We start from the raw sequence: 24,368 nt of genomic DNA, 5'->3' as shown, positions 1-24,368 counted from the left end.
GCAAAGGAGCAAGATAAATAAATACAGTATGGGGATGAGGTAATTGGATGGGTTGTTTACAGATGGGCTATGTACAGTGATCTGTGAGCTGCTCTGACAGCTGGTGCTTAAAGCTAGTGAGGGAGATATGAGTCTCCAGCTTCAGTGATTTTTTGCAGTTCGTTCCAGTCATTGGCAGCAGAGAACTGTAAGGAAAGGCGGCCAAAGGAGGAATTGGCTTTGGGGGTGACTTGTGAGATATACCTGCTGGAGCATGTGCTACGGGTGGGGACTGCTATGTTGACCTGGGATAAGGCAGAACTTTACCTAGCAGAGACTTGTAGATGACCTGGAGCCAGTGGGTTTAATACTAAATGCTCTGAGACCAGGTTGGGTCAATAAAAACAGATGTGTAGTAACTAACATGTATTACCACTCTATTTTTTTATGTAACCTTTATTTAATGAGGCAAGTCAGTTAAGGACAAATTCTTATTTTACAATGATGACCTGCCCCGGCCAAAACCTCCCCTAACCCGGACGACGCTGGACCAATTGTTTGCCGCCCTATGGGACTTTTACAATTATAAAATAAATACTGCATGCCATCATGATGAAAAGCCAAATGACTGCCAATTACCATTTGTAGACAAGCAGTATACTTAGCATCATCATGTAAGTTGACTGTATTCCAACCAGTGGGCGTTCAAATGTCACCGCCAGCCAAATATCCCCTGGAATTTGGTGAGCAATAAATCCTAGTAGCAACACTTGGGCCACATTCGTTGCACTTTAAACACGATCGGATTGATAGTAATGACAACATCCACACCTTTTAAAAATAAATCAGGAAGGAGGAAGGTATAGGTCTCACAAATACACATGTAGCCTACTGTACTTTTTTCATACTTTATAAAACACTCGCCGTTAACGGTCATCACCTGCGCACAGGTAAAACCCAATGTCCATGTAAGGATAATTGGGCCCTGCACTTTTTCTGGATATTCTGCACGTTTGCAGTATTTCAGTCCATTGGAATGAGTTTTATAAATGGTTGGAGACGCAGCGTGAAGAAAAATGACTGCAAAGGGTGAGTCGCACAATCCACGTAACTAGGCTAGTTGCAGTAGTCCTCGTTTCTCCCGAAGAAACCCAGCGATCTTTTATTAACAAAAAATATATACAGCAGCCTAAACAAGTTGTATTTGTCGTCACAACAGTGATTGGTTGATGTAGTGAGAAATGTATGTAATTTAGTGAAATAATCTGTAGCTAGATGGATTTGATTAACATTGAATGGTTGTGTAACCATTCTGATACAAGATACACTAACTTTTGTATTTGTTATATATTATAACGTTATTGCTAGGTTATTTTAGAAATAAGATTTAGACCGCATGAAGTGGAAATGTAATAGATTTATACAAAAATGTGCACACACACAAGAAAATGAAGCTAATTTATGACTGTTTCTACCTATCAAATCAGTACACTTGAAAACGTTCAAACCTAGGAATAGCTTCTCTTAATGTATAGTCTAGGAATAGTTTCTCAAGTATAATTTAGGGAAAGCAGATTTGTAATCACAGTACCACCATGTTGCTCTTTAACATGACAGGGCATCACTAGTGATTTAGGCCTACATCTGGAGATGAATATACAATAAAGAAAGTTCATGAAGTTAGGGTAAAATTAGGCTAAATTAGTTATTTTGTAATAACAATACACCAACTATGTATAGGCAGTTACTGAATTTCTACCACTGTTTTCCTAGTACTTTCATTTCGTGTTTTCTAAGTGCCCAAACTGCTTATTAACTATAGGCTACTAACTAACTAGGTTTTTAAAGTTGTGTGGGCACGGGCCCACCCACTCATTTTATTTTGTATTTTAAATGGGACATTATTTGTCTTATTACCTAAACATGCAAACACTATCCGATAGAATTCGTAGCTAGCGTTGCACTGGAATGACATTCACTCGAATGGGATTGGTGGCCAATAATAACTAACTGAAAGCCACACCCCCAATAAGCCACGGATATGGCCAAAATGTGATCTGTTTTGTTACTGAATTTCTGGCTATGCTTGTTATGAAATAATTACAAGTTGTTCTACTGGTATTTATTCTGGAGTGAGGCCTATGTAAAAATATGGCACCACCACTCCCTCTCAGGCGATGTGCTTTGATAAGGAAAAATACAGTGCTGAATATAAAGCTATACTGAACAAAAATGTAAATACAACTTGTAAAGTGTTGGTCCCATTTTTAATTAGCTGAAATAAAAGATTCCAGAAATTATCAGTTTTCTTCAAAAAGCTTAATTCTCTGATTTTGTGCACAAATGTGTTTACATCCCTGTTTGTATTTCTCTTTTGCCAAGATAATCCATCCACTTGATAGGTGTGGCATATCAATATTTATATTTGTCATTTTTTAATTTCACCTTTATTTAACCAGGTAGGCTAGTTGAGAACAAGTTCTCATTTGCAACTGCGACCTGGCCAAGATAAAGCAAAGCAGTTTGACACTGACAACACAGAGTTACACATGGAGTAAACAATAAACAAGCCAATAACACAAACAAGTCAATGACACAGTTGAGAAAAGATAGTCTATATGCAGTGTGTGCAAAAGGCATAAGCTGATTAAACAGCATGATCCTTACACAGGTGAACCTTGTGCTGGGTTCAATAAAAGGCCACTGTAAAATGTGCAGTTTTGTCACACAACACAATTCCACAGATGTCTAATGTTTTGAGGGAGTGTGCAATTGGCAGGCTGACTGTAGGAATGTTTACCATAGCTGTTGCCATATATTTGAATGTTAATTTCTCTACCATAAGCCACTTCCAATGTCATTTTCGAGAATTTGCCAGTGCGTCCAACCTGCCTCACAACCGCAGGCCACATGTAACTACGCCAGCCCAGGACATTCATATCTGGCTTCTTCACCTGAAGGATCATCTGAGGCCAGCCATCCTGACAGATAATGAAACAGTGGGATTTCACAACTGAAGAATTTCTGCACAAACAGTCAGAAACAGTCTCAGGGAAGCTCATTGCATGCTTGTCGTCCTCACCAGGGTCTTGACCAGACTGCAGTTTGGCGTCGTACCGTATTCTGTGAGCAAATGTCACTTTCGATGACCACTGGCACGCTGGTTTGCTGATGTCAACGTTGTGAACAGAGTGCCCCACGATACCATGACGAGATCCTGAGGCCCATTGTCATGCCATTCACCCGTCGCCATCACTTCATGTTTCAGCACGATAATGCACGGCCCCATATCACAAGGATCTGTACACAACTCCTAGAGGCAGAAAATGTCCCACTTCTTCCACTGCCCACATACTTACCAGACATGTCACCCGTTGAGCATGTTTGGGATGCTCTGGATGTGTACGACAGCATGTTCTAGTTCCCACCAATATCCAGCAACTACGCACAACCATTGAAGAGGAGTGGGACAACATTCTACAGGCCACAATCAACACCATGATCAACACAATGCGAAGGAGATCTTTCACGCCGCATGAGGCAAATAGTGGTCACACCAGATCCACAGCCCTACCTTTTTTAAGCTATCTGTGACCAACGGATGCATATCTGTATTCCCAGTCATGTGAAATCCATAGATTAGGGCCTAATGAATTTATTTCAATTGACTAATTTCCTCATATGAACACCAACTCAGTAAAATTGTTGCATGTTCTGTTTAATTTTATTCAGTGTACATAGGGAAATAGTGAACTATAATTGTAAATGAGAGCAAAGATTGGCATCTACAGGAGAGGAATTAGATTACAATTGGAGATCTCGGCATTGTTAAATGAGACGCATCTGCTAGTGCTTACTGTATGTTCTGTCTGGTATACTGTGACCCTAGGAACACCATGCAGGCTGAAGAAATCTCAGCCAACCCCAATGTCTCCCCAACACTTAGTTTACTGTACATGGGAAACATGCAACAGTTTCTGTGAAATATATATTTCTCATGTCAAGGCATTGAATGGGATCTGATTCATTTAGTCATTCATAACAGCATGATTTTGCTTCTAGGTTGTCCGTCATACACAGTGCAGAACTTGACCCCATGCACACAGATTTCAAGTAAGTTTTCCCTTCTGTCAATTTCTGTCCCCTAGGCATGTTTGACAACATATTTCTGTTCATAGACTTTCTTTGGGCATATTACGTTTTGGTTCATCTACCCCTGCACTGAAAATATTTTTCAGTCAGGATTTCTATGGGTTGCAATATTATATTACTCACACAATAGTCCCTATTGAAATAGTTTCCATCCCTTCCAGCTCACCTTTTTTTCTAAATGGCCTCCATTTTGCCCCCCTGTTTCAGGTTACAGATAACAGGCAACAAAGATTTACTCAACTCTACAGAACCATTGAACACGTAAGTCTGAGCCAATGGCTGATGGCCGGGTGATATACAGGGTTGAGTAGTTAGGGAAAGGTTATTGAAAATCAGCAGTAAGCGTGAGGGCAATGACATCGCTCCTTCCTGCTGTTCAACATATTAATAATTCAGAGAAGTACGCCATTAATGCTGGCTATAATATCTGCTCAGGTCCAGGCAGGGTGGGATCAAGAGGGATCCCAGCCTATGTTCTCAACCATAGAGACACCATTTGATTTCAATGCCTCTCCACCCTGAAGAGAAAGAGAGGATGGCCGTATTGCCGTACAGGTGTAGAGAGGAAGATGAGATGTGATTGGTTCTACCTTTGGCACAGTGTGTCATTGGGTTCCTCTGGTTACGTCACCAGTATTTCCTTGTGCTACACCACCTCTGGTCTTTATCTGTTCCATTTGTTTTAAAACAAGTGCATTTGGTGTGTCTGAATTGTTCGGTGGCTGTATGACATCGATATTTGATCATTCCCAAAGTCTTAAACAAGCAAAGATACTTTACTTAGACCTTAACACAAATGCAGACACACCATTTTTATCTCATGTCTTTGAGGAAATAACTGCTTAATTATGGATTTTGTGGAAGGTGGAGCTGTACATTAAATTAATTGCTTTCCCATGATAATTTATAACAGAAAGCAATGTAAATTCCCTAAATCAAAAAGAGCAGGAGCCTGAATTGAACCCCTAGATGCTGTCCTAGTGCTCATATATTTCAACACTTCAACTGATTCAGATCTGCAGATCAGAGAGCAAGATAACGGAACACTGTACATGTACATTTGAATCTACTGTCTTCACAATGTCTCTGGGCCCTGTTGAAATTAACCACCTACTAGAGGAGAGTGTGGGCCACTTTTTTCAGGCAAGGCTTTGCATCCAGAGGCAAGATATTCATTGTGTAACATAAATGTTTTCATACATCAAAGAAGACAATCCACCCACACATGGTCCTGGTGTGTACTGTTGGTCAACTCCAGCATCGCTCAATGAATAAAATACAAGGACAGGTTTCTTGTGTGCCCTATGGCTGTCAGAGGGGTGGAGATGCAGTGAGGTGACGTATAATGGGAGCAATGATACGCTGGTCTGATGTGTCCCTGCTGCACTATCTGCTGAATAATGTTCCCCAGAGGAAACTAACTAACCTTGACTGAGGCAAAGCTGACCTCTTTGCACGTGTCTTGAGATTCACAGATTTACCATGTTGTGGATCACTCTTCCTCTATGACCTAAATTTAGACAGCTGTCTGAGAGCTCATTCTGATAAGTGACTGGCTATTTCCATGGGTCATTCACTTTCAGAGCGATTGGCTGCAGTGTAATTGCTGGATCTCAGTGGTACTCATCTCTCTCTCGCTACGCAGTGTTCTACTGGCTCTCTAATAGGGGGCACCCGGGGCAGTGCGTCTGTGCTGCTGCTGCAGTAGTCAGCCTGAGTCACTGCAGTAAAGGCTTCCTCCTTAGCAGGAATCTTCCTCTCACCGGCATCAAGTCATTCTACATCTCTGTCTGGAATTTTGCAGAGAGATTTTGACATTTTCCATTCAAGATATTCAGGGATCTGAATGAGTTCTGCTGGGGTGTTTTTGCGGTCCTCTGAGTGCAGTAGCCTATTGTCTTTGGTTGATGTTATACTCAGGGTATCACCTTTCTGTGGTGCATAGTGAATTTTTTGGCTTATGTTTTTTGTTGTTTATCATTTGACTAGAGTCCTGTGCAACTAGGCCAGCCCTGCTACTGCATCAGCCTATCAGAGAAGAAACTGCAGTGTGTAGCGTGAGTGTGATGATGGGAGGAGGTGGGACAGGAGGAGGAGAGTTAAGGAACTGTGTGTGTTTGTGGAGGCGGAGTGTTGGGGGGTGGAAGATGTTTAGTTTCTCTGTGTGATAGTCATCCCAATCTTATTAAGGGCTGCGTTCTTCCTCCCCTCTCCTGCCTGCTTGCCTGCTGCTGCTGTTGCCAGAGGTAGAGACTGTCTCGCGCTGCGCCGCTGGAAAGGCCTGAGCAGATAGTCAATTCTCTTCTGCGTTTGCTGTCTCTCTACCTCCCTCTAGTACTCTGTCTGCCAGATGAAAATGTCAGGGGAAGCAGAAACTCTATCAAACGGGTAAGAGATATGTTGAGGCTGCGTGGTGAAGTGATAGGTACTGATAGTGTGTTGAAGTAAACCGAGAGATGCTGCATTTGTGGTTTTGTGTGTGAATGTAATATACTGTCACTGGTCATTTCTACTGGGATTGAAACCAGAAGGTTCTCAACTTAGCTGTATCCAGAAAAACTGAACAGGTTTTGTTTTTTAAGATCCACCTCTTCTCTTTTGTCTGATCATTTCATTGTGTTTAGAAGCAGCTTGTTTTACTGCAGTATTACTTTGTTGGCATTTCTTAACTTACTAGTACTTTAATTCAATGTAAATTAACACCGGTGAAAGCTTTCAGGAGGAATCCAGATAAAGCAATGTTTTATCACTCTGTGTGTGTGTGTGTGTGTGTGTGTGTGTGTGTGTGTGCATTCGTCTGAGTGAGAGTGTTGTGCATATTTGATTACCTCTCAGAGCAATGGTCTCTATTGTGCAAGTTTCCCTCCAGAGAATTCAGCATCACGAAGTTGCTAACTTCAATTAATTAATTATCTGGACAATGTATGCTATGCACAACCTTTCAGGAAACAATAGCCACCATTGTGTGTACATTATCATGCCATTTCTCAGACCCATCTATGCGTTTATGGTTAAGTCTTTATAACTGTGCAATGCTAAGCTACCGGGCACTGCAAGCTAGGCTGAAAAGACAGGCTACACGGCCTTCTCTTCCTAGTGTCCTGATGGCTAATGTCCAATCGCTGGAAAATAAATTTTGTGAACTCAGAGCAAGGCTTCAGTTGCAGAAGGACATCAGAGAATGCCGTGTCTTTTGTTTTTACAGAGACCTGGCTTACGGACAATACACTTGACTCTGCTATTCAACCAGACAGCTTTTCCATTTTCTGTATGAGTCAAACGGCGGCTTCTAGTAAGAGTAGGGGGCGGTGTATGCTTCCTCATCAACAATTTCTGCTGTACCGAAGTTGAAAACATCTCAAGCTCCTGTTCACCTGACTTGGACGTTCTGATGCTAAAATGCCTACCTCACTAAATGCCGAGTGAATTAATGTGGTTTTTTTTCACAGCTGTGTACATAGCGCCAAATGCAAACATCAAGGCGACACTCAGCGAACTGTACAAGAACATTAGCCAGCAAGAATCCTCTCACCCGGAAGCAGTCTTAATTGTCACTGTTGATTTTAAACAAGCACATTTAAAAAATATATATACATTCCAAAATATCACCAACATGTATCCTGTCCCACGAGAGGAATCAACGTGCTGGACCATGTAAATACAAACATCCTTGACTCGTACAAAGCCATCCCTCGCCCCCACTTCGGCCAATCAGAACACATCTCTGTTCCTACTCCCTGCCTACAAGAAGCAAGTCAAGAGGGAGCCACCTTCATAGAGAATAAATAGGTGCTGGACAGAGGAGGCAGATTCAACGCTGAAGGAGTGTTTTGATAATATTGATTTGGAATCTGTGTAAAGATTCATCCACCCAGGACTCATCCATTAACATTAAGGAATATACATTGTCACTCAACAGGCTTTATTAGGAAATGTGTTGATGATGATGTACCCACAATAACAATCTGGACATACCCCAACCAAAAACCCTGGATGAACGGAGATATCTGTACCATGCTGATAGCCCGTACAGCAGCGTTCAGTATCAGCAGAATGAACCCTGGCAACTTGGTGGCGCGTACAAGGCAAGCAGATACGAGCTCTGCAAATCCAATATGGAAGCAAAAAGACAATACAGACTCAAACTTGAATTGATGTTTGACAACTCAGACTCACGACGCATGTGGCAAGGACTACAGACTATCACAGACTACAAAGGCAAATCCAGCTGTGTGGTGCCCACTAAAGCCTCCCTCCCAGAGGAGCTTAACATATTCTATGCTCGCTTCGAGGCAGACAATACTGAGTCATCCAGGAAGACTCGCTGCTCCAGACGACCTGGTGCTTTTGCTCTCCGAGGCTGACGTGAGAAACTCTCAAAAGAACATCCCTGGCCATGTCTTCAATGTCTGCTGACCAGTTGGCGGGCATGTTCTCGGACATCTTCAACCTGTCCCTGTCCCAAGCTGTAGTCCCCACCTGCTTCAAGGAGACTACCATCATCCCAGTGCCCAAGAAAAACAAGGTGATATGCTCAAATGACTTGCACTCACCCCAGAGTCTGGTATGGCCCACATCAAGGCCAGCATGCCAGGCACACTGGACCCACTCCAATGTGCCTACTGCTCCAACAGATCCACGGAAAATGTCATTTCCATCACTTTTCACACGGCCCTAACACATCTGAACAAGAGGAACACCAGTCAAAAGTTTGGACACACCTACTCATTCAAGGGTTTTTCTTTATTTTTACTATTTTCTACATTGTAGAATAATAGTGAAGACATCAAATCTATGAAATAACACATATGGAATCATGTAGTAACCAAAAAAGTGTTAAATAACATCACAATATATTTTATATTTGAGATTCTTCAAAGTAGCCACCCTTTTACTTGATGACAGCTTTGCACAGTGTTTGCATTCTCTCCACCAGCTTCATGAGGTAGTCACCTGGAATGCATTTCAATTAACAGGTGTGCCTTGTTAAACGGCGTGGGCGACGTCATCTAAGAAATGTCTGTTCTAAATTCTTCAGGAAGCTTAATTTACCCATCACTGGTTTTTTTTGTGACTTCACAAAAAGCCAAATTTGAAGACACCAATGGTAACGTCTTATTCTCTTACCTATTTTAAATAATACTGGTAGAATTCGTGTTCGCAGATGGGCGTGGTTTACATAGCTAGGTAGTTAGTCTACTGGTGCCAAAATTGTACTGCAGTTTGTCAGCTAAGAGGTTTTCCATATTCATCTAAGGCAAATATACTTATAGGTTTCTGCTTTCATCTGTGTCTGGTGTTAGCTAGTTACTGGCTAGCTAGGTATTCAGCCAGCATGGAATAAACGCGGGGGAAGGGTTGCCCAAAACTCGGATGCAGTTGTCATGTCATTACATCAAGAGACATATAGAACGGGAGATTCATACACAATTCTTGACATCATTGATAGTCATGATATATGAACATTGTCGGGCAGTCAATATATGTAATGTACCTAGACCTCAACCTGTTTCAACAAAAATGGTCTAAAATGGACTAGCTAGCTAGCTAGTGCTGACAATTCCTTTTGGGCTAGCTAAATTATATAGCCAACATTTCGTCTATGTTGATGCTTTTACAATAACCAAACAGTAATTTGTGAAACAATGACAGGATTGGATGTTGTATGCAATATCTATGTTTGAGTTGCTTTGTCTCAGCAAGTTGTCTTGACATAATCTCACTGCAACACTGCATCATAAGCATTTTCAAAGAACTGTCTGTCATGGTGAGCTCCCCGCCCACTTAGTCTGTCTTTTCAGTCTTCCTGGTAGTTATCGGGATGAAATATTGTGGGTGATGTTTTAGTCATTCAAAGGGCTAATTTACATAGGAATCAGAATGACTGTTAGGGACTTTTTAAAGGTGTTTGCTGATTGTATCAACTGATTAGAAACTGGGCCTTATGGAGACTGTGTGGTGACCCCGAGACTGTCTGTGTTGCGCTGACATTCATGACTGTGTGTTGTAGTGAGCAGGAAGTGAATCACCTATAGCTGCTCATATGGTGGACGGATGGTATGGTCATCCCCATGTCATTAGCTTGTGAAGGGGAGGAAATAAAGGCCTGTTTTTCAATATGGAACCTAATGGATTCATTATAGTTTGAGAGAGTTCAAGCATGGTCCAGCATAAAGAGGTCCTCTGTATCACTGATCTTCAGGAATGCAAAAGGATGGCTGTCAGTTAGTCACCCTCATTGTAGAGATTCTCCTCAGTTGTGTAGGCCAGCCTCCATTGTTTGGCTTAATACATTGTGTCCATGAACCCAATTTGCTGAAAATACATTTTGTCATCTTTGGGATGGTTAAACATGGGGTGGTTTTGGTATGAAAATAGTGTGACACAGGACTATCGGGATTTTCAGCCTGTTGAACAGCCTGCTCTTGTTTTTAATCGTAGGGAGCCTTGACATCAATATTTGTTTGTTTGGGATGAAGATTACTCTATATTAAAATATTTGATGAACCCCCACTTATCAATAAATGTTTTTAATGCCAATGACTGAGAAAGCTGCTCACTGAAGAAACTGTGGTAAAAATCCAATGATCTTGTCAGATGAGAAAAATGTAGCTTTAAGCTGATCGCAGTAAAATAACTGTCGATGATAGAACCGCAGAGAAAACGATGCGAAAGCCTGCTCAGATCAGGTGGGAGAGTGGGACCATGACCTGCGCTCCTTACAGAATGTTTTGGAGGTGTTTTGTGTTCATCTTGCCCTACCACTAAAAACAGAACAGGGGCACTGCAGCAGAGTTGCCTGGGAGAGAAAAATAAGTGACGTGGCTCTTTTTAAAGATATCTGTTACTGTAGATAGACAGTGAATTACTCCTTTGTAGTTACTGCTGTGTCATGCTACTCTATAGACTGAGCTCATAGACATTTCACCTAGTTCTTGACATGGACAAACAAGATTTTGTCCTGGGGTTCATTCATAAAAGAATAGAACACATTTAGGTCCACTGGGAAGCTGGCAGCAATAAGCTTCTTTCATTTGACAATGTAAACCTCATTTATCTCAGAGGCTAGATTTACTTGTTTGAGGGGAAGTCAAAAATAGAATGTGTTATTTTAACATGTAGGTTCTCCACTGAGGACCAATGGTAGGTATTGGCCAAGACCGTCATTATGTGTTAAAGTAACATACTTAATTCACCTAACCTTCATCTGTCTCTTTCCCCTTTCCTGTATCTCAGGTCCCAGAAGTCAGACCTGTCTGTGACCCTGGAGGACTGCATGGCAGCATTGGACCTGTTCCTGAGGAATGACTTTGAGGAGGCCCTGTCCAGGCTTCACTGCAGGTGAGAGACCGGAACCCTGATTGTGTGGGTCGACACAAGTGACTGGTGGTAATACTGTGTGCTAGTTTCACAAACACCAAATAGCACTGGCAAGTGGTATGGTTTCCTGATCAGTTTGTGCTTCGCCAACTCCTTTCTTGTTCGTTGTCACCTGGCGACAGGGCTAGGCTGGTGCTACAGTAAAGTGTACACTCTGTGCTAGTTTAATAAACACCATCGCTCCTATTGGACACCCCTTCAGCATTGTGTTCCAAACACAATTGTCAAGTTTCCTATTACTCTGTGAATTCTATCTTTCATTATCATGACATTCTCAACAAATCATCTTTTCTCTTCTTTGGCCACTCCCAAATCACAGTTTCTCTCCAGCCCTCCCTAGTGTGTATCCTTTCTCATCCCCTCAGTGTTACACAACTCAGTGGATATACAGTACTTATCTAATCCCTTCCAGTTTCCATGTTGATCTCCTCTTTTAGTTCTGAAATGTACATGGTAGTCTAGTATGAGCATGAAATTAAGGAAATATTCACCCCAAAGGGTAATCTTGGCAAACCTGCCATTGCCCAACCCTCTTGCTCTTACCACGCAAGGCTTGGCATATTCTGTCAGCTGTCACCCTGGGGCTAGGCAATGGGAGTGATGGTAGACCAAGTTCTGTAGGCAGAGCAAAGGGATAGGCATTTAAACTGCCCTCTGGCTTCCTTTGTTTGCTACCGGTGTTCAAAGAAAACCTTTGTGGGAAAAGCCTCCACGTCATCAACATCCTAGTGTGTAATATCAACTAAAGTGTTGCTGAGCTTATGTTTAACACAGTATTGTGTGGGAGAACAGTAATAAGAGACCATCTATCAAATAAAATAAATAACCCATAGAGAAAGCCAGTGGTGCTGAAATAGCAGTGTGTATCTCTTTCTCTCTCTCGTTCTCCCTCCTTTCCTTTCCTCTCCTCTGTTCAGCCTGATGTACTGTACTGACACAGTAAGCTGGGCCAGGTATAGTTTAGAATCTCTGCAGCACAGCACACACAGTGGCAGGCTTTCTCTCATGTACTAAACATCTATAATAATGCAGAGTATGTTTATACTGTGGTTTGTATTTTCATATCACAGAATGCTAAACTCAGCTATATATATTTGCTGAAATATACGTTTGATCAAACAGCAAACAGCTACTGCATGTTCATAGTGAAAGAGACAAAGGCTTGCAGTTCGATCTGGACGAAGACACTGCAATGACATCAAAACAGACAGCCAGCCTCATGCTTTTAAGCACAGCTTTATATTCGGATTAGACAGTAAGATTCTGCATTGCCTGCTTCTCTCTGAAGCTACTAGCTAGCTGTTCAAACATGCGGACTGGGCAGGAACAGCAGCAGGCCTTATGTAATTGTCCTGTCCCAGTCTCAAGTACTTGGTTGCCCCCCCCCCCTCATTCCTAATGAGTGCTTTCCACTAGGTGTGGAAGTGTTGATCTAGTATACATTGTAAAAGGTTGGGGAGGGGCTGCTATACTGTACAACATGTACAAATGGAACACATGTTCAGACAGAGGTTGTAGCGTCACCACCTACTGTAGAATGGTTTCGTCTCATTGGCTGGCCAAGATTCAGGCAAAAAGGCAGAGGCACAATGGATAGCAACTTGCACTACAAATCTTACTACTCTGAAGACTAGAGTAACCAGCTTAACAGAGCTCACTACATTGGTGCTCTCCCCCATTCGAATGCTTTATTCTTAGGAGCTGTGTCAGAGCAATTTGACCACACAAACAACTAAAGTTGCCTCATATTGGCACTCAACGTGAGCGCTGTCAGGTTCTGTAATTCACACTGAAATGTGCACGATGAGACGGAGAACCTCCCTCCTGCTGGCTGGCTCTTTTTAAGTTGGTGTTGTTTTGTTTTTGCAGAACATTAGATTAGGTTTACCCATGACGGTGAATAAGCTTCAAGAGTCAGGAGTGCAGGCCCCACAGTCATCATCGGCCCTTGTCCATCTCTGTCTCCACAACAGTCAACAACAGTAGACAGAAGGCAGCAGGCACAAACATTCCAATTCATGGCCTGTTTTTACCATGCTGCTGTTTTTCCTGACGAAATGTCTCCTGATTTGAATCCCTTTTGAAAAACGACACTATATATACAAAAGTATGTGCACACCCCTTCAAATGAGTGGATTTGGCTATTTCAGCCACCCCCATTGCTGACAAGTGTATCAAATCGAACACACAGCCATGCTATCTCTATAGACAAACATTGGCAGTAGAATGGCCTTACTGAAGAGCTCAGTGACTTTCATGGTGGCACCGTCATAGGATGCCACCTTTCCAACAAGTCCGTTTGTCACATTTCTGCCCTGCTAGAGCTTCCCCGGTCAACTGTAAGTGCTGTTATTGTGATGTGGAAATGTCTAGGAGCAACAAAGGACTGTGAAATGCCAGGCATGCAGACATGTGACATTACAGTGAAGAAACTCACCAGCATTATCCTGCCACTGTGACTATGGTGGAACCTGCTGGGAACAAGTCAGACCAGCGCTCCTGGTTGTGGAATGTTAGTGTCACAGTGTGACATTCAGGAAAGTCACATGGGCCTGTATCCAAGAAAACATATTGTAACTTAAAGGAGCTGGGCTTTTTAAATAGTTTTTGGTCAGAAAATACATTAAATATACTAAACTCAGCAACGTCTTTTTTTCAGGACCCTGTCTTTTAAAGATAATTCGTAAAAATCCAAATAACTTCACAGATCTTCATTGTAAAGGGTTTAAAACACTGTATCCCCTGCTTGTTCAATTAACCATAAACAATTAATGAACATGCACCTGTGGAACGGTCGTTAAGACACTAACAGCTTACAGACGGTAGGCAATTAAGGTCACAGTTATGAGAACTTCGGACACTAAAAAGGCCTTTCTTCCTTTGGTGAAAAACACCAAAGGAAAGCTGCCCAGGGTCCCTGCTCATCTGCGTGAACGTGCCTTAGGCATGTTGCAAGGAGGCATGAGGACTGCAGATGTGGCCAGGGCAATAAATTGCAATGTCCGTATTGTGAGACGCCTAACATGCTGACCGGACACATCGCTTGCGCGAGCCTTGCAAAATACATTTTGAAATCCATGTTATTAAATTATTGCACCCACACTGCTCGCGCGTGCCAATGAGCGTCTGCGTTGCCAAGGGTTAAAATAGAAGTCATTCCTATTTCTGACGCAGATCGCGCTGCAAGTCCTGCCTCTCCCATCTCCTCATTGGTTTATAGAAGCAGGTACCCACGTGCCATCTCCTCATTGGTTATACACACGTGGGTGGTTGAAAGACTAACTGTTTTGCCGGTCGTCGTGGTAATACTATGAAAGTGTAGATGCCAATCACCATATAAGTTCAAAGATGAAAAAGTCTGGAAGGAGGAGAGATGACTAGAAACGATTCGGTTGACCGTTTTATGTGTGGATTGATTGTCGGAGTAGAGGACCTTGTGCTTTTCAGGTAAAATAACAAATCAATGTTTATATCCCAGGACAAATTAGCTAGCAACAGCAAGCTAGCTAAATAGGACAAATTAGCTAGCAAGTGCAAGCTAACTAGCTAAATTGCCATACATGTTTAATGGTTTTCGACCTGTCCCCAAATTAATGTCATTGGTTCAGATTTTGTTTTGATATTTTAACCTGCGTGTTGTGATCGCGTTTGGTGTGGTAGGACAAAATAAATGTATGCACGATGGCACATGCGCGCGGACAGCTGATCGTTCTCACAGTGGTAGACCACGTGTAACAACACCTGCACAGGATCGGTACACCCGAACATCACATCTGCGGGACAGGTACAGGATGGCAACAACAACTGCCAGAGTTACACCAGGAATGCACAATCCCTCCATCAGTGCTCAGACTGTTCGCAATAGGCTGAGAGAGGCTGGACTGAGGGCTTGTAGGCCTGTTGTTAGGCCGCTGTACTCTGGAGCGGGATCGATTTGGAGGTGGAGGGTCCGTTATGGTCAGGGGTGGTGTGTCACAGCATCATCGGACTGAGCTTGTTGTCACTGCAGGCGATCTCAACGCTGCGCTTTACAGGGAAGACATCCTCCTCCCTCATGTGGTACCCTTCCTGCAGGCTCATCCTGACATGACCCGCCAGCATGACAATGCCACCAGTCATACTGCTCGTTCTGTGCGTGATTTCATGCAAGACAGGAATGTCAGTGTTCTGCCATGGCCAGCGAAGAGTCCGGATCTCAATCTCATTGAGCACGTCTGGGACCTGTTTGATCGGAGGGTGAGGGCTAGGGCCATTCCCCCCAGAAATGTCCGGGAACTTGCAGGTGCCTTGGTGGAAGAGTGGGGTAACATCTCACAACAAGAACTGGCAAATCTGGTGCAGTCCATGAGGAGGAGACGCACTGCAGTACTTAGTATCTGGAGTGGCCACCAGCTGCATTGACTGTTACTTTTGATTTTGACCCCCCCCCCCCCCCCCCCCCCCTTGTTCAGGGAGAAATGATTAAATTTCTGTTAGTCACATGTCTGTGTAACTTACTCAGGTTATGTCTCAGTTGTTTAATCTTGTTATGTTCATACAAATATTTACACATGTTAAGTTTTCTGAAAATATATACGCAGATGATAGTGAGAGGACTTTTTTTGTGAGAGTTTACATATTGAATGTCAATGAATATATACTTATACTTTTACAGTAAGAACATCCATACATGTGCTCCTCTTCATTTGTGTCGAAGACATACAAAGTAATCTTTTTTTGTTGAGACTGCATTTTGAGAAGGCAACAAACGCTGCTAAAAATATAGCTCAATATTTCTGTTTCTCTTTTTCTTCCTTCACAGAATCAAAGACAGCATGTACCATGCGCTCACATACGCCACCATACTGGAGATGCAGGCCATGATGACCTTTGACCCAGAACACATCCTGGCAGCTGGTAACACCATGAAGGAGGCTCAGGCAGTATGTCAGCGGTAAGTCTCATTTGTAATGGTCTACATTCTAAAACGAGGTCTTCAAAGTTCTTGTATGCTATTTATTTCCTTTAGAGGCAACAAAAGCAAAAACAAATATTTTGGCTCAGTGATTTTTGGCTCAGCTATTCAATCATGAAGATAGGAACCACATGATCTGATCAAGTGAAACCACTGTGAATTTTGTAATATGTGTTTGTGACAAAACAAGACATATTTACCTCAAACTCCTATTATGAAGAACAACCATATACAGGCGAAATATATTTTGCTCTGGATGAACCCGGCCATTCCAGTGGGGAGAACCTCTGGCTGTTTTGGGAGATGTTCATCCTGGTCTGTGGTGGCTGGTTAGCTGTTCTGACATAATCACAGAGAGCAAATATCACCCAGGTCCTATCAGATCTCGCTGGCTGGTGGAATTTCAGAGCGGCCTGTAACAGTGACTGTGTGAAAATGTTCCAAATGGATACGCCTCTCCAAATGGTGGGACACACACACACACACACACACACACACTCCCAGACTGGGCCTGCCACACCGCCTGAGAATCTTTGGGGGGGGGTCAGGGGAACCCCATGACCGTGGACCCTGTGCTATTCTAAGAGCCGCTCTACATCTTATCTACACAAGCCATAAAACTTTTACAGAAGGTTTAACATTATCCCACGGATCACTGATCAGCAGTGGTTACAGTAATATGCTTGTATCTCCCTTAATCCATATCATGTATTTCCCAATACTGAAACCTGATCTGAGTTCGCTATACTGTTGGTCAATGTCTGTCAATGAATGTAGTTACCACATGTCACCGTTTTCTGATATCCAAGCACAAGAATGTGTTGAATTCCAAGTTTCTTAGCTCACACATCCACAGACTGGTGTTGAATTGTTGTGAACCAACTCTGCTATGTCTGTCTCATCAAACACTGTATTGTAATGTTGGATTTCGTGTGTAATTAAGTTCTGTGTGTAATCTCTCCCAGGTTCCGCAAGAAGTCAACCTTTAGCAACAGAAACTTCACAGAAGGTTAGAACATACTTACTTCAGTACATTCTAACTTCACGACACACTGTTTTACCACAAGCCTCGTATCTTATCATCACTAGTGTGAATTGAACAATTGTTTTCATTGCTAGTATTCCTAAATAAATAAATAACCTGCTACTATGAAATATACTCTGTTTTTGATGTTTTCATTTAATACATTTACTTTTTAGCAGACGCTCTTATCCAGAGCGACTATGGGTTAAGTACCTTGCACAGGGGAACATCATCAGATTAATTTTTTTCTCACCTCGTAAACTCGGGGATTCAAACTAGTGACTTTTCAGTTACTGGTTCAACGCTCTTAACCATTAGGCTACCTGCCAACCTATTAGTTAGCTAACCTTGATGGTTGTTCAGTACTTGAGAATACAGTTTAAAATGTGTTTCTTGTCTGTGGGTTTACTGTGCAGCCTCCTGCTGATGTAATGGTTTGAGGATGTCAGAAGATAATTGTGCTGTCATTTTCACCTCAGAGGAACTCCACGCTGAAGTGTGCTATGCAGAATGTCTCCTGCAGAGGGCAGCACTCACCTTCCTTCAGGTAACCTGCTGCTACCACATCACCCACTGACACTCACTATCTCTTTGCAGCACTGATACAGATGTTCAAGTTTATTGTGCATTTATGATATTGAAATTGTTCTTTACCCCTGTTTCTGTAGGATGAAAGCATGATCAGTTTCATCAAGGGAGGAATCAAAGTGAGGAATAGCTACCAGACGTATAAGTAAGCACTCTTGATGTAGTGTATGGCCTTTATAGTGCATTTCCCTAATGTCTCAACTTGTGCTATTTTTTTACCCCCTTTTCGTGACATCTAATTGGTAGTTATGATGTTGTCTCATCGCTGCAACACCCCAACGAGCTCGAAGGTCGAGTCTGGCGAAGGTCAAGTCATGCGTCCTCTGAAACTTTACCACCAAGCCGCGCTGCTTCTTATCACGCCTGCTCGCCTAACCCGGAAGCCAGCCACACCAATGTGTGGGAGGAAACACCGTTCAACTGACAACTAAAGTCAGGCGCACAGCCTGCCACAAGGAGTCGCTAGAGCGCGATGAGCCAATCGTGCGCCGCCTATAGGGCTCCTGGTCACAGCCGGCTGTGACACAGCCTGGGATTGAAGGCGCCACTCGGGAGGCCCCTATCAACTCGTAAAGAATGCACATCTGTATTTCAGAGAGCTTCATACGGTCCTCCAGTCCTCTACCTACGTCCATGGTGACAATCATGGGCATTTTGAAGGCGGGGTCAAGCTTGGAGTAGGAGCCTTCAACTTGGTGAGGGAACTGCTTCATGTCGATAATGTTTGTGGTCCAGTTTTCTGGACTGGTAGATTGTATAGAAGGACCTTTTTGGTGTGAGGGTTATATAACTCAGTGTAACTCAACGCATTGCCCTGATTGGTACAATGTATAATTGTGTCTGTCTCATCTCTCACTTTTTCACTCCTGTGTTCTTGGGTTGTGTACAGATGATCTCCATGCTGCCCACACGGACACTCAGGTTGCTGGAGTTTGTGGGTTTCTCTGGAAATAAGGTAGGTTTCCTACTGTTAACCTGGTGTGAGATGCTGAGCTGGACTGAACTGGGCTGGATGGACTGTGCTAAGTCCGCAGTGTCCTGTGTTGTGTGTGTCTGCAGGAGTTTGGCTTGCAGCAGCTGACGGAGGGCTCTGCAGGGCAGACTTTCAGGTCCTTCCTGTGTAACATGCTGCTTCTCTGCTACCACACCTTCATGAGCTTCATCTTGGGTGAGAGACAGGTTGATGTTACCACATAGTAAACGTCACCGCACTGACCTTTTCATCTCCCAAAACAAGCCTTATAGGAGTGGGCAAACTTTTTGGCTCGAGGACCACATCACGATTTTTTGGGGGACCAATTGTTTGTTAATATCAATTTCGCGGGGACCTCCCGAGTAGCGCAGCGGTCTAAGGCGCACTGCATAGTAGTATTTGAGGCATCACTACAGACCCGGGTTTGATCCCAGGCTGTGTCACAGCTGGCCGTGACAGGGAGACCCATGAGGCAGCGTACAATTGGCCTAGCGTCGTCCGGGTTAGGAGAGGGTTTGGCAGGCTGAGATTTCCTTCTCCCATCGCGCTCTAGCAACTCCTGTGCCGGGCCAGGCGCATGCATGCTGACACGGTCGCCAGGTGTACAGTGTTTCCTCCAACACATTGGTGTAGCTGGCTTCCAGGTTAAGCGAGCATTGTGTCAAGAAGCTGTGTGGCTTGGTTGGGTTGTGTTTCTCGGGACACACGTCTCTCGTCCTTAGCCTCTCCCGAGTCCGTACAGGAGTTGCAGCGATGGGACAAGACTGTAACTACCAATTGTTTTCCATGAAATTGGGGAGAAAAAAGGGGTAAAAATAAATATTTCACTAAAAATAAATACTTGAAAAATGTAAATAATGTTTGTCTCGTGGGCCAGATTGAAGTGCCCGGACAGACCAAACTAACATGAAATGACATTGTATTTTTCTCCTCACGGCTTGCAGGCACAGGGGAGGGGGATGTGGAGGACGCTGAGAAACTGCTTCAGCCCTATCTCAAACAGTATCCTAAGGTCAGTGAGGACATTTGTATAATTTATAGCAGTAAAGTACAATTATTTTCCAATTGTATTGGTTTTGTGAAATATTGTGAATTATTTGGTGAATATGCCTGTACACACACTCATTCCAATCAAAACAGTTTATAGTGAAACAGTGTTCTATACCTCTGTTGTTTTAAGGGATCTATCTTCTTGTTCTTCGCTGGTCGAATAGAGGTTATCAAAGGAAACCTGGATGCTGTGAGTGTAGATCAATGATTTTGACTACTACCAAAATGATTTTGTTTAGACTACAAACCATCCCTTTTCATGTGTTGTATTTGTGTGTACCAGGCTATAGAGCGCTTTGAGGAGTGCTGTGAAGCTCAGCAACAATGGAAGCAGTTCCATCACATGTGCTACTGGGAGCTGATGTGGTGTTTCACATACAAGAGACATTGGAAGATGGCCTACTTCTACGCTGATCTGCTCAGCAAAGAGAATGCATGGTCCAAGGTGGGACATTCTGCAGTGATTGTATTTTGCATATCAGTACTATATAGTCAAGTATGAAGGACATAACATCTGTTTCAGTACGGTAATGGTTGCATTATCTCAAAGGCACATGCGGCACAGTCTTAACAGAATATGGATTAGCTTGTTTTACAGCTTTTAATGTATTCCACTTAGTCTCTAGAGGGCCAAATTGATGATGATGATGCCCAAAGTGTAGTAGTAGTTTCAGTAGTAATACATGCACATTTCCCTCCAGGCAACATATGCCTATATGAAAGGTGCCTACCTCAGCATGCTGACCAGGGAGGAATGCCAACCATTCCAGGAGAGCGAGGTAGCGCTGTTCAGGTAGGTCACTGCAATATACAAACCCCTGTGTCACCATAATGCTTTGTACTCTATTTATTTCATTCTACCCACGGTTCTTGTATAATCAAGTCATTCTATCCAAATGAATCAATATGTTACATGTATCCATTTTCTATCCACTCCAGGCAGGTACATGGGCTTAAGCAGAAAATAGCTGGAAAGTCTTTGCCAACTGAGAAGTTTGCCATCCGAAAAGCCCGTCGTTACCTGACTGAGAACCCGATAACGCTCCCTGCACCTCCTCTGGTCAGTACTGCATGGTTTGACAGCATGTTCCCTATTCCATTGTAATTATAGTGTAACAAAATACTACTATTATCTATGTGTGGATTACTGTGACACCCGGTGGCCTTGTCTGTCCTCTGCAGGAGATGATGTACATCTGGAACGGCTACACAGTCATTGGTAAACACAAAGACCTCACGGAGGGCATGCTGAAAACACTGGACGAGGCACAGGCAAAACTCGACAATAGCCAAAGTAAGTAACACAAACGTATGTCACCCTGGAGAGTTGATACTGCCTCTACACATTCATTTAGGAACAGCATTAATGATTGGATTCAGACAACTCCTTTCTTATCTCGTTATTATCATGTTTAGCAACACTGTTTAGTAGAGTTTTGTGATGGGGCTTGATTGTTGTACTTTGTGTTCCGAAGGGACAGAGTTCTCCATAGACGACCAGTGTTTGGTGAGCCTGCTTAAGGGTCTGTGTCTGAAGCACCTGGGACACCAGGAGGAGGCTGAGGCCTACTTCACCTTGGTCCTTTGCAAGTGAGCGCCACACACACACACTCACTCGCACACACTCATCCTTTCACAATATGATAGTGGAAGAGACCTACTCTTTTACTATTCATTACAAGTTTATTTCATTTCTTGTTTCATTCCTGATCTCTGTTGTATTTTTCTCTTGTCAGTGAAACACAGATCAAGTTTGATCACTACTTGGTTCCCAATGCACTGCTTGAGCATGGGCTGCTGTGTCTGGAACAAGGGAGGAAGGAGGAGGGCATCAAACTACTGGAGACGGCCAAGTGAGTGTCTTGGTCCTTACACAACATAATTATCTCTACCCATCTCAATACAATAGTTAATTGAAATTCTGAAACCTGTCTTTTTTTACAAGAATTCTATTAGTATGTAAAGTAAAATCATCTGGCCAGGCCTTCTCATTGTTCCTCTATATTTACAGGCAAAATTACAAAAACTACTCCATGGAATCGCGGACACATTTCCGAATCCAAGCTGCTTTGCACAAGGCCAAGGCCACAGGAGAAAATGGGATTCACACCATGCCCTCCAGCCCGTAGCTGGTGTGGGAAAAACAGGGCCAATGTCCAGCCATCCCACAGTGCATAAGCCCAACGCCGCAGGGATGAGGCAGAGTACCAAACCACCCACTACCAGCAACAAGCATATGACTGGCCAGCCACCGAGCTCTTAGAAAGACCCGCAACACTACACAAGCATAATGTACACTGAAAGGTCAAAAGCATACAGACAATAGTATTTACTCAGACAAAGAAAATATACGCAATATATAGAAAATAACACACTGCTGGATGTAGATGTACAGGGTTTCATCAGTCTATTGCAAAAACCTATGGTTAGATACCCATCCCTGAATGTTCACCCTCCAGCATAAATACATACATTCGCTGGTAAACATGTCTTTTCACACCTGTCACAGGGGTTTTTGCAACATATTTGAGTGGTTAAAGGTATTCTCATAGCATTTTCCCTCTGCTCGGAGCTAATGACTAAAAGCACTGTGGCCAATCTTGGACAATGTCTGTCTTGTTGACCGTGATCTATTGCAGATAACCTCCTGCCCTAATGCCTTTATCTCTGTGCTTCTATGACTGGTTTTATTTGTGCATTTCAATTTTCACCCTGAACAGCTCAAGGGAAGTTTTGGCACATTGGATCAACTGAACCACTTTCTGGGAAGGAATGCATGACCAGTCCAACTGAATTTTTGTGGATATAGGGCCCACTGACATCTGCACAAAGTTAAATCATCCAGCCATACAAACACATTGCAGGAATGCACGTGTGATGGTAGGGGTTATTTTGTCTGTTTATTTATTAACTGCAATGGCAGCTTTTACAAAATTGTCCTGTTTTAAGTGGACCGATGAATGTGTCTTTTAGAAAGGCAGGCTCCTTGCTTGTTCTCTACATGTGGACACAATCCAACAGTACTTGAGCTCAAACAAACAAGTCTTTCAGATTGACACAGGAAAGCCAGGCTGCCAGTTTCATCTGTAGTGAGTGAAGTGTTGACAACCACAAGAGCCTTTCATATATAAATATGCAGGTCCGACATCAACATAGACAATAATGGCTTACAAGGAGTTGTTGCACATTAACAGTAGTGGAAAAAGTACAAGTGACAATACCTTGATAGAAAATAACTCAAGTGAAAGTCAGCAAAATACTACTTGAGTATAAAAGCCTAAATGTAATTGGTTTAAAATTGACCTAAGTACAGTGGTGGATAAAGTACTCAATTGTCATTCTTGAGTAAAAGTAAATGCTATACATCAAGTAACTTGTATTACGCAAACCAGATGACACAATTTTCTTGTTTTTTTTACGGACAGCCAGGGGCACACTCCCAACAGTCAGACATAATTTACGAACGCAGTATTTGTGTTTAGTGATTCCGCCAGAAGGGATGACAATGGGTTATATTGATAGGTGCGTGAATTGAACCATATTGCTGTCCTGCCTGAGCATTCAAAATGTAATGAGTACTTTTGGGTGTCAGGGACAATGTGTGAAGTAAAAAGTATATATTTTCTTTAGGAATATAGTGGAGTAAACGCTGTCAAAAATATTAATATTCAAGTACGTACACCCTAAAAAGTAGTTATTCAAAATATTTTTACTTAGTTACTTTACACCACTGTAAATGAAATAGTTACGTTCTTGTGTAATAAATTATTGAATAAACTGTATATGATATTTGTGATTAGAAAAAGGGTTACCTTTTTTCATGTTCTATGATTATTTAATCTCTATTTACAACAAAATAAGTATCCAAACCCAGGCATTAGAGTGGTGTCTTGAGTTTAAATGTTGGAATTAGAGCTGATTTAGCTTTTTTTCTTAGAATAAGGTTTGGTGTAAAAGCAATTTAAATATCTCTAAAGGGTGAAGGAAATGTATAAATAGATTTTTTTCAAATATAGAGGTTATCTTAGTTTGGGATGTTCTAATGATTAGGTCTGACATTTTCTTGTTTTGTTCCATTGTTTTCTTTGTGTGTACTATTTATGTCAGTAAATTCAATCTTATTGGCTCTGTGATGAGGTCAGAATATGATGTGGGGCATGGCTACTGAGCAGATTGACATTCCTGGACCTGTACATACTAAATGTTTGTTTTGTAATTTAAGATTAAATTATGAAATAAGTAACTCAAATTGGGTCTGGTTAGTTTTT

General features: G+C 42.6%; 1 protein-coding gene across 2 annotated transcripts; it reads left to right on the top strand.

The window, feature by feature from the left end:
* The first annotated feature begins 719 nt into the window (after positions 1–719).
* Positions 720–24,349, top strand: LOC110521565 (tetratricopeptide repeat protein 39A). 2 transcript variants are annotated; one of them, XM_021599189.2, is made up of 20 exons: positions 720–1,068; positions 4,042–4,092; positions 4,339–4,392; positions 11,368–11,472; positions 16,313–16,444; positions 17,431–17,474; positions 17,969–18,036; positions 18,158–18,222; positions 18,673–18,772; positions 18,967–19,032; positions 19,137–19,245; positions 19,995–20,062; positions 20,231–20,290; positions 20,384–20,545; positions 20,802–20,893; positions 21,040–21,160; positions 21,283–21,394; positions 21,576–21,690; positions 21,837–21,953; positions 22,112–24,349. In XM_021599189.2, the coding sequence occupies exons 1-20, from the start codon at positions 1,016–1,018 to the stop codon at positions 22,227–22,229; spliced, it is 1,812 nt and encodes a 603-aa protein (XP_021454864.2). In that variant the 5' UTR covers positions 720–1,015; the 3' UTR covers positions 22,230–24,349. The 2 variants fall into 2 exon arrangements, with proteins under 2 accessions (XP_021454864.2, XP_036825051.1); XM_036969156.1 differs by lacking the exons at positions 720–1,068; positions 4,042–4,092; positions 4,339–4,392 and adding an exon at positions 5,856–6,519.
* The last annotated feature ends 19 nt before the right edge of the window (positions 24,350–24,368 follow it).

Source organism: Oncorhynchus mykiss, chromosome 30, assembly GCF_013265735.2.
Source record: "Oncorhynchus mykiss isolate Arlee chromosome 30, USDA_OmykA_1.1, whole genome shotgun sequence".
Classification (NCBI taxonomy): Eukaryota; Metazoa; Chordata; class Actinopteri; order Salmoniformes; family Salmonidae; genus Oncorhynchus; species Oncorhynchus mykiss.
The sequence above is the reverse complement of the archived record's forward strand: the minus strand, read 5'-3'. Positions and strand labels throughout refer to the sequence as shown.

Excerpts from the sequence above, each read along its gene's own strand:
- LOC110521565 (XM_021599189.2), top strand. The coding sequence starts at position 1,016 with ATGAGTTTTATAAATGGTTGGAGACGCAGCGTGAAGAAAAATGACTGC. Across the intron at positions 4,093-4,338 it reads CCCATGCACACAGATTTCAA|GTTACAGATAACAGGCAACA; the intron begins GTAAGTTTTCCC and ends CCCCTGTTTCAG. Across the intron at positions 21,161-21,282 it reads CGCTCCCTGCACCTCCTCTG|GAGATGATGTACATCTGGAA; the intron begins GTCAGTACTGCA and ends TGTCCTCTGCAG.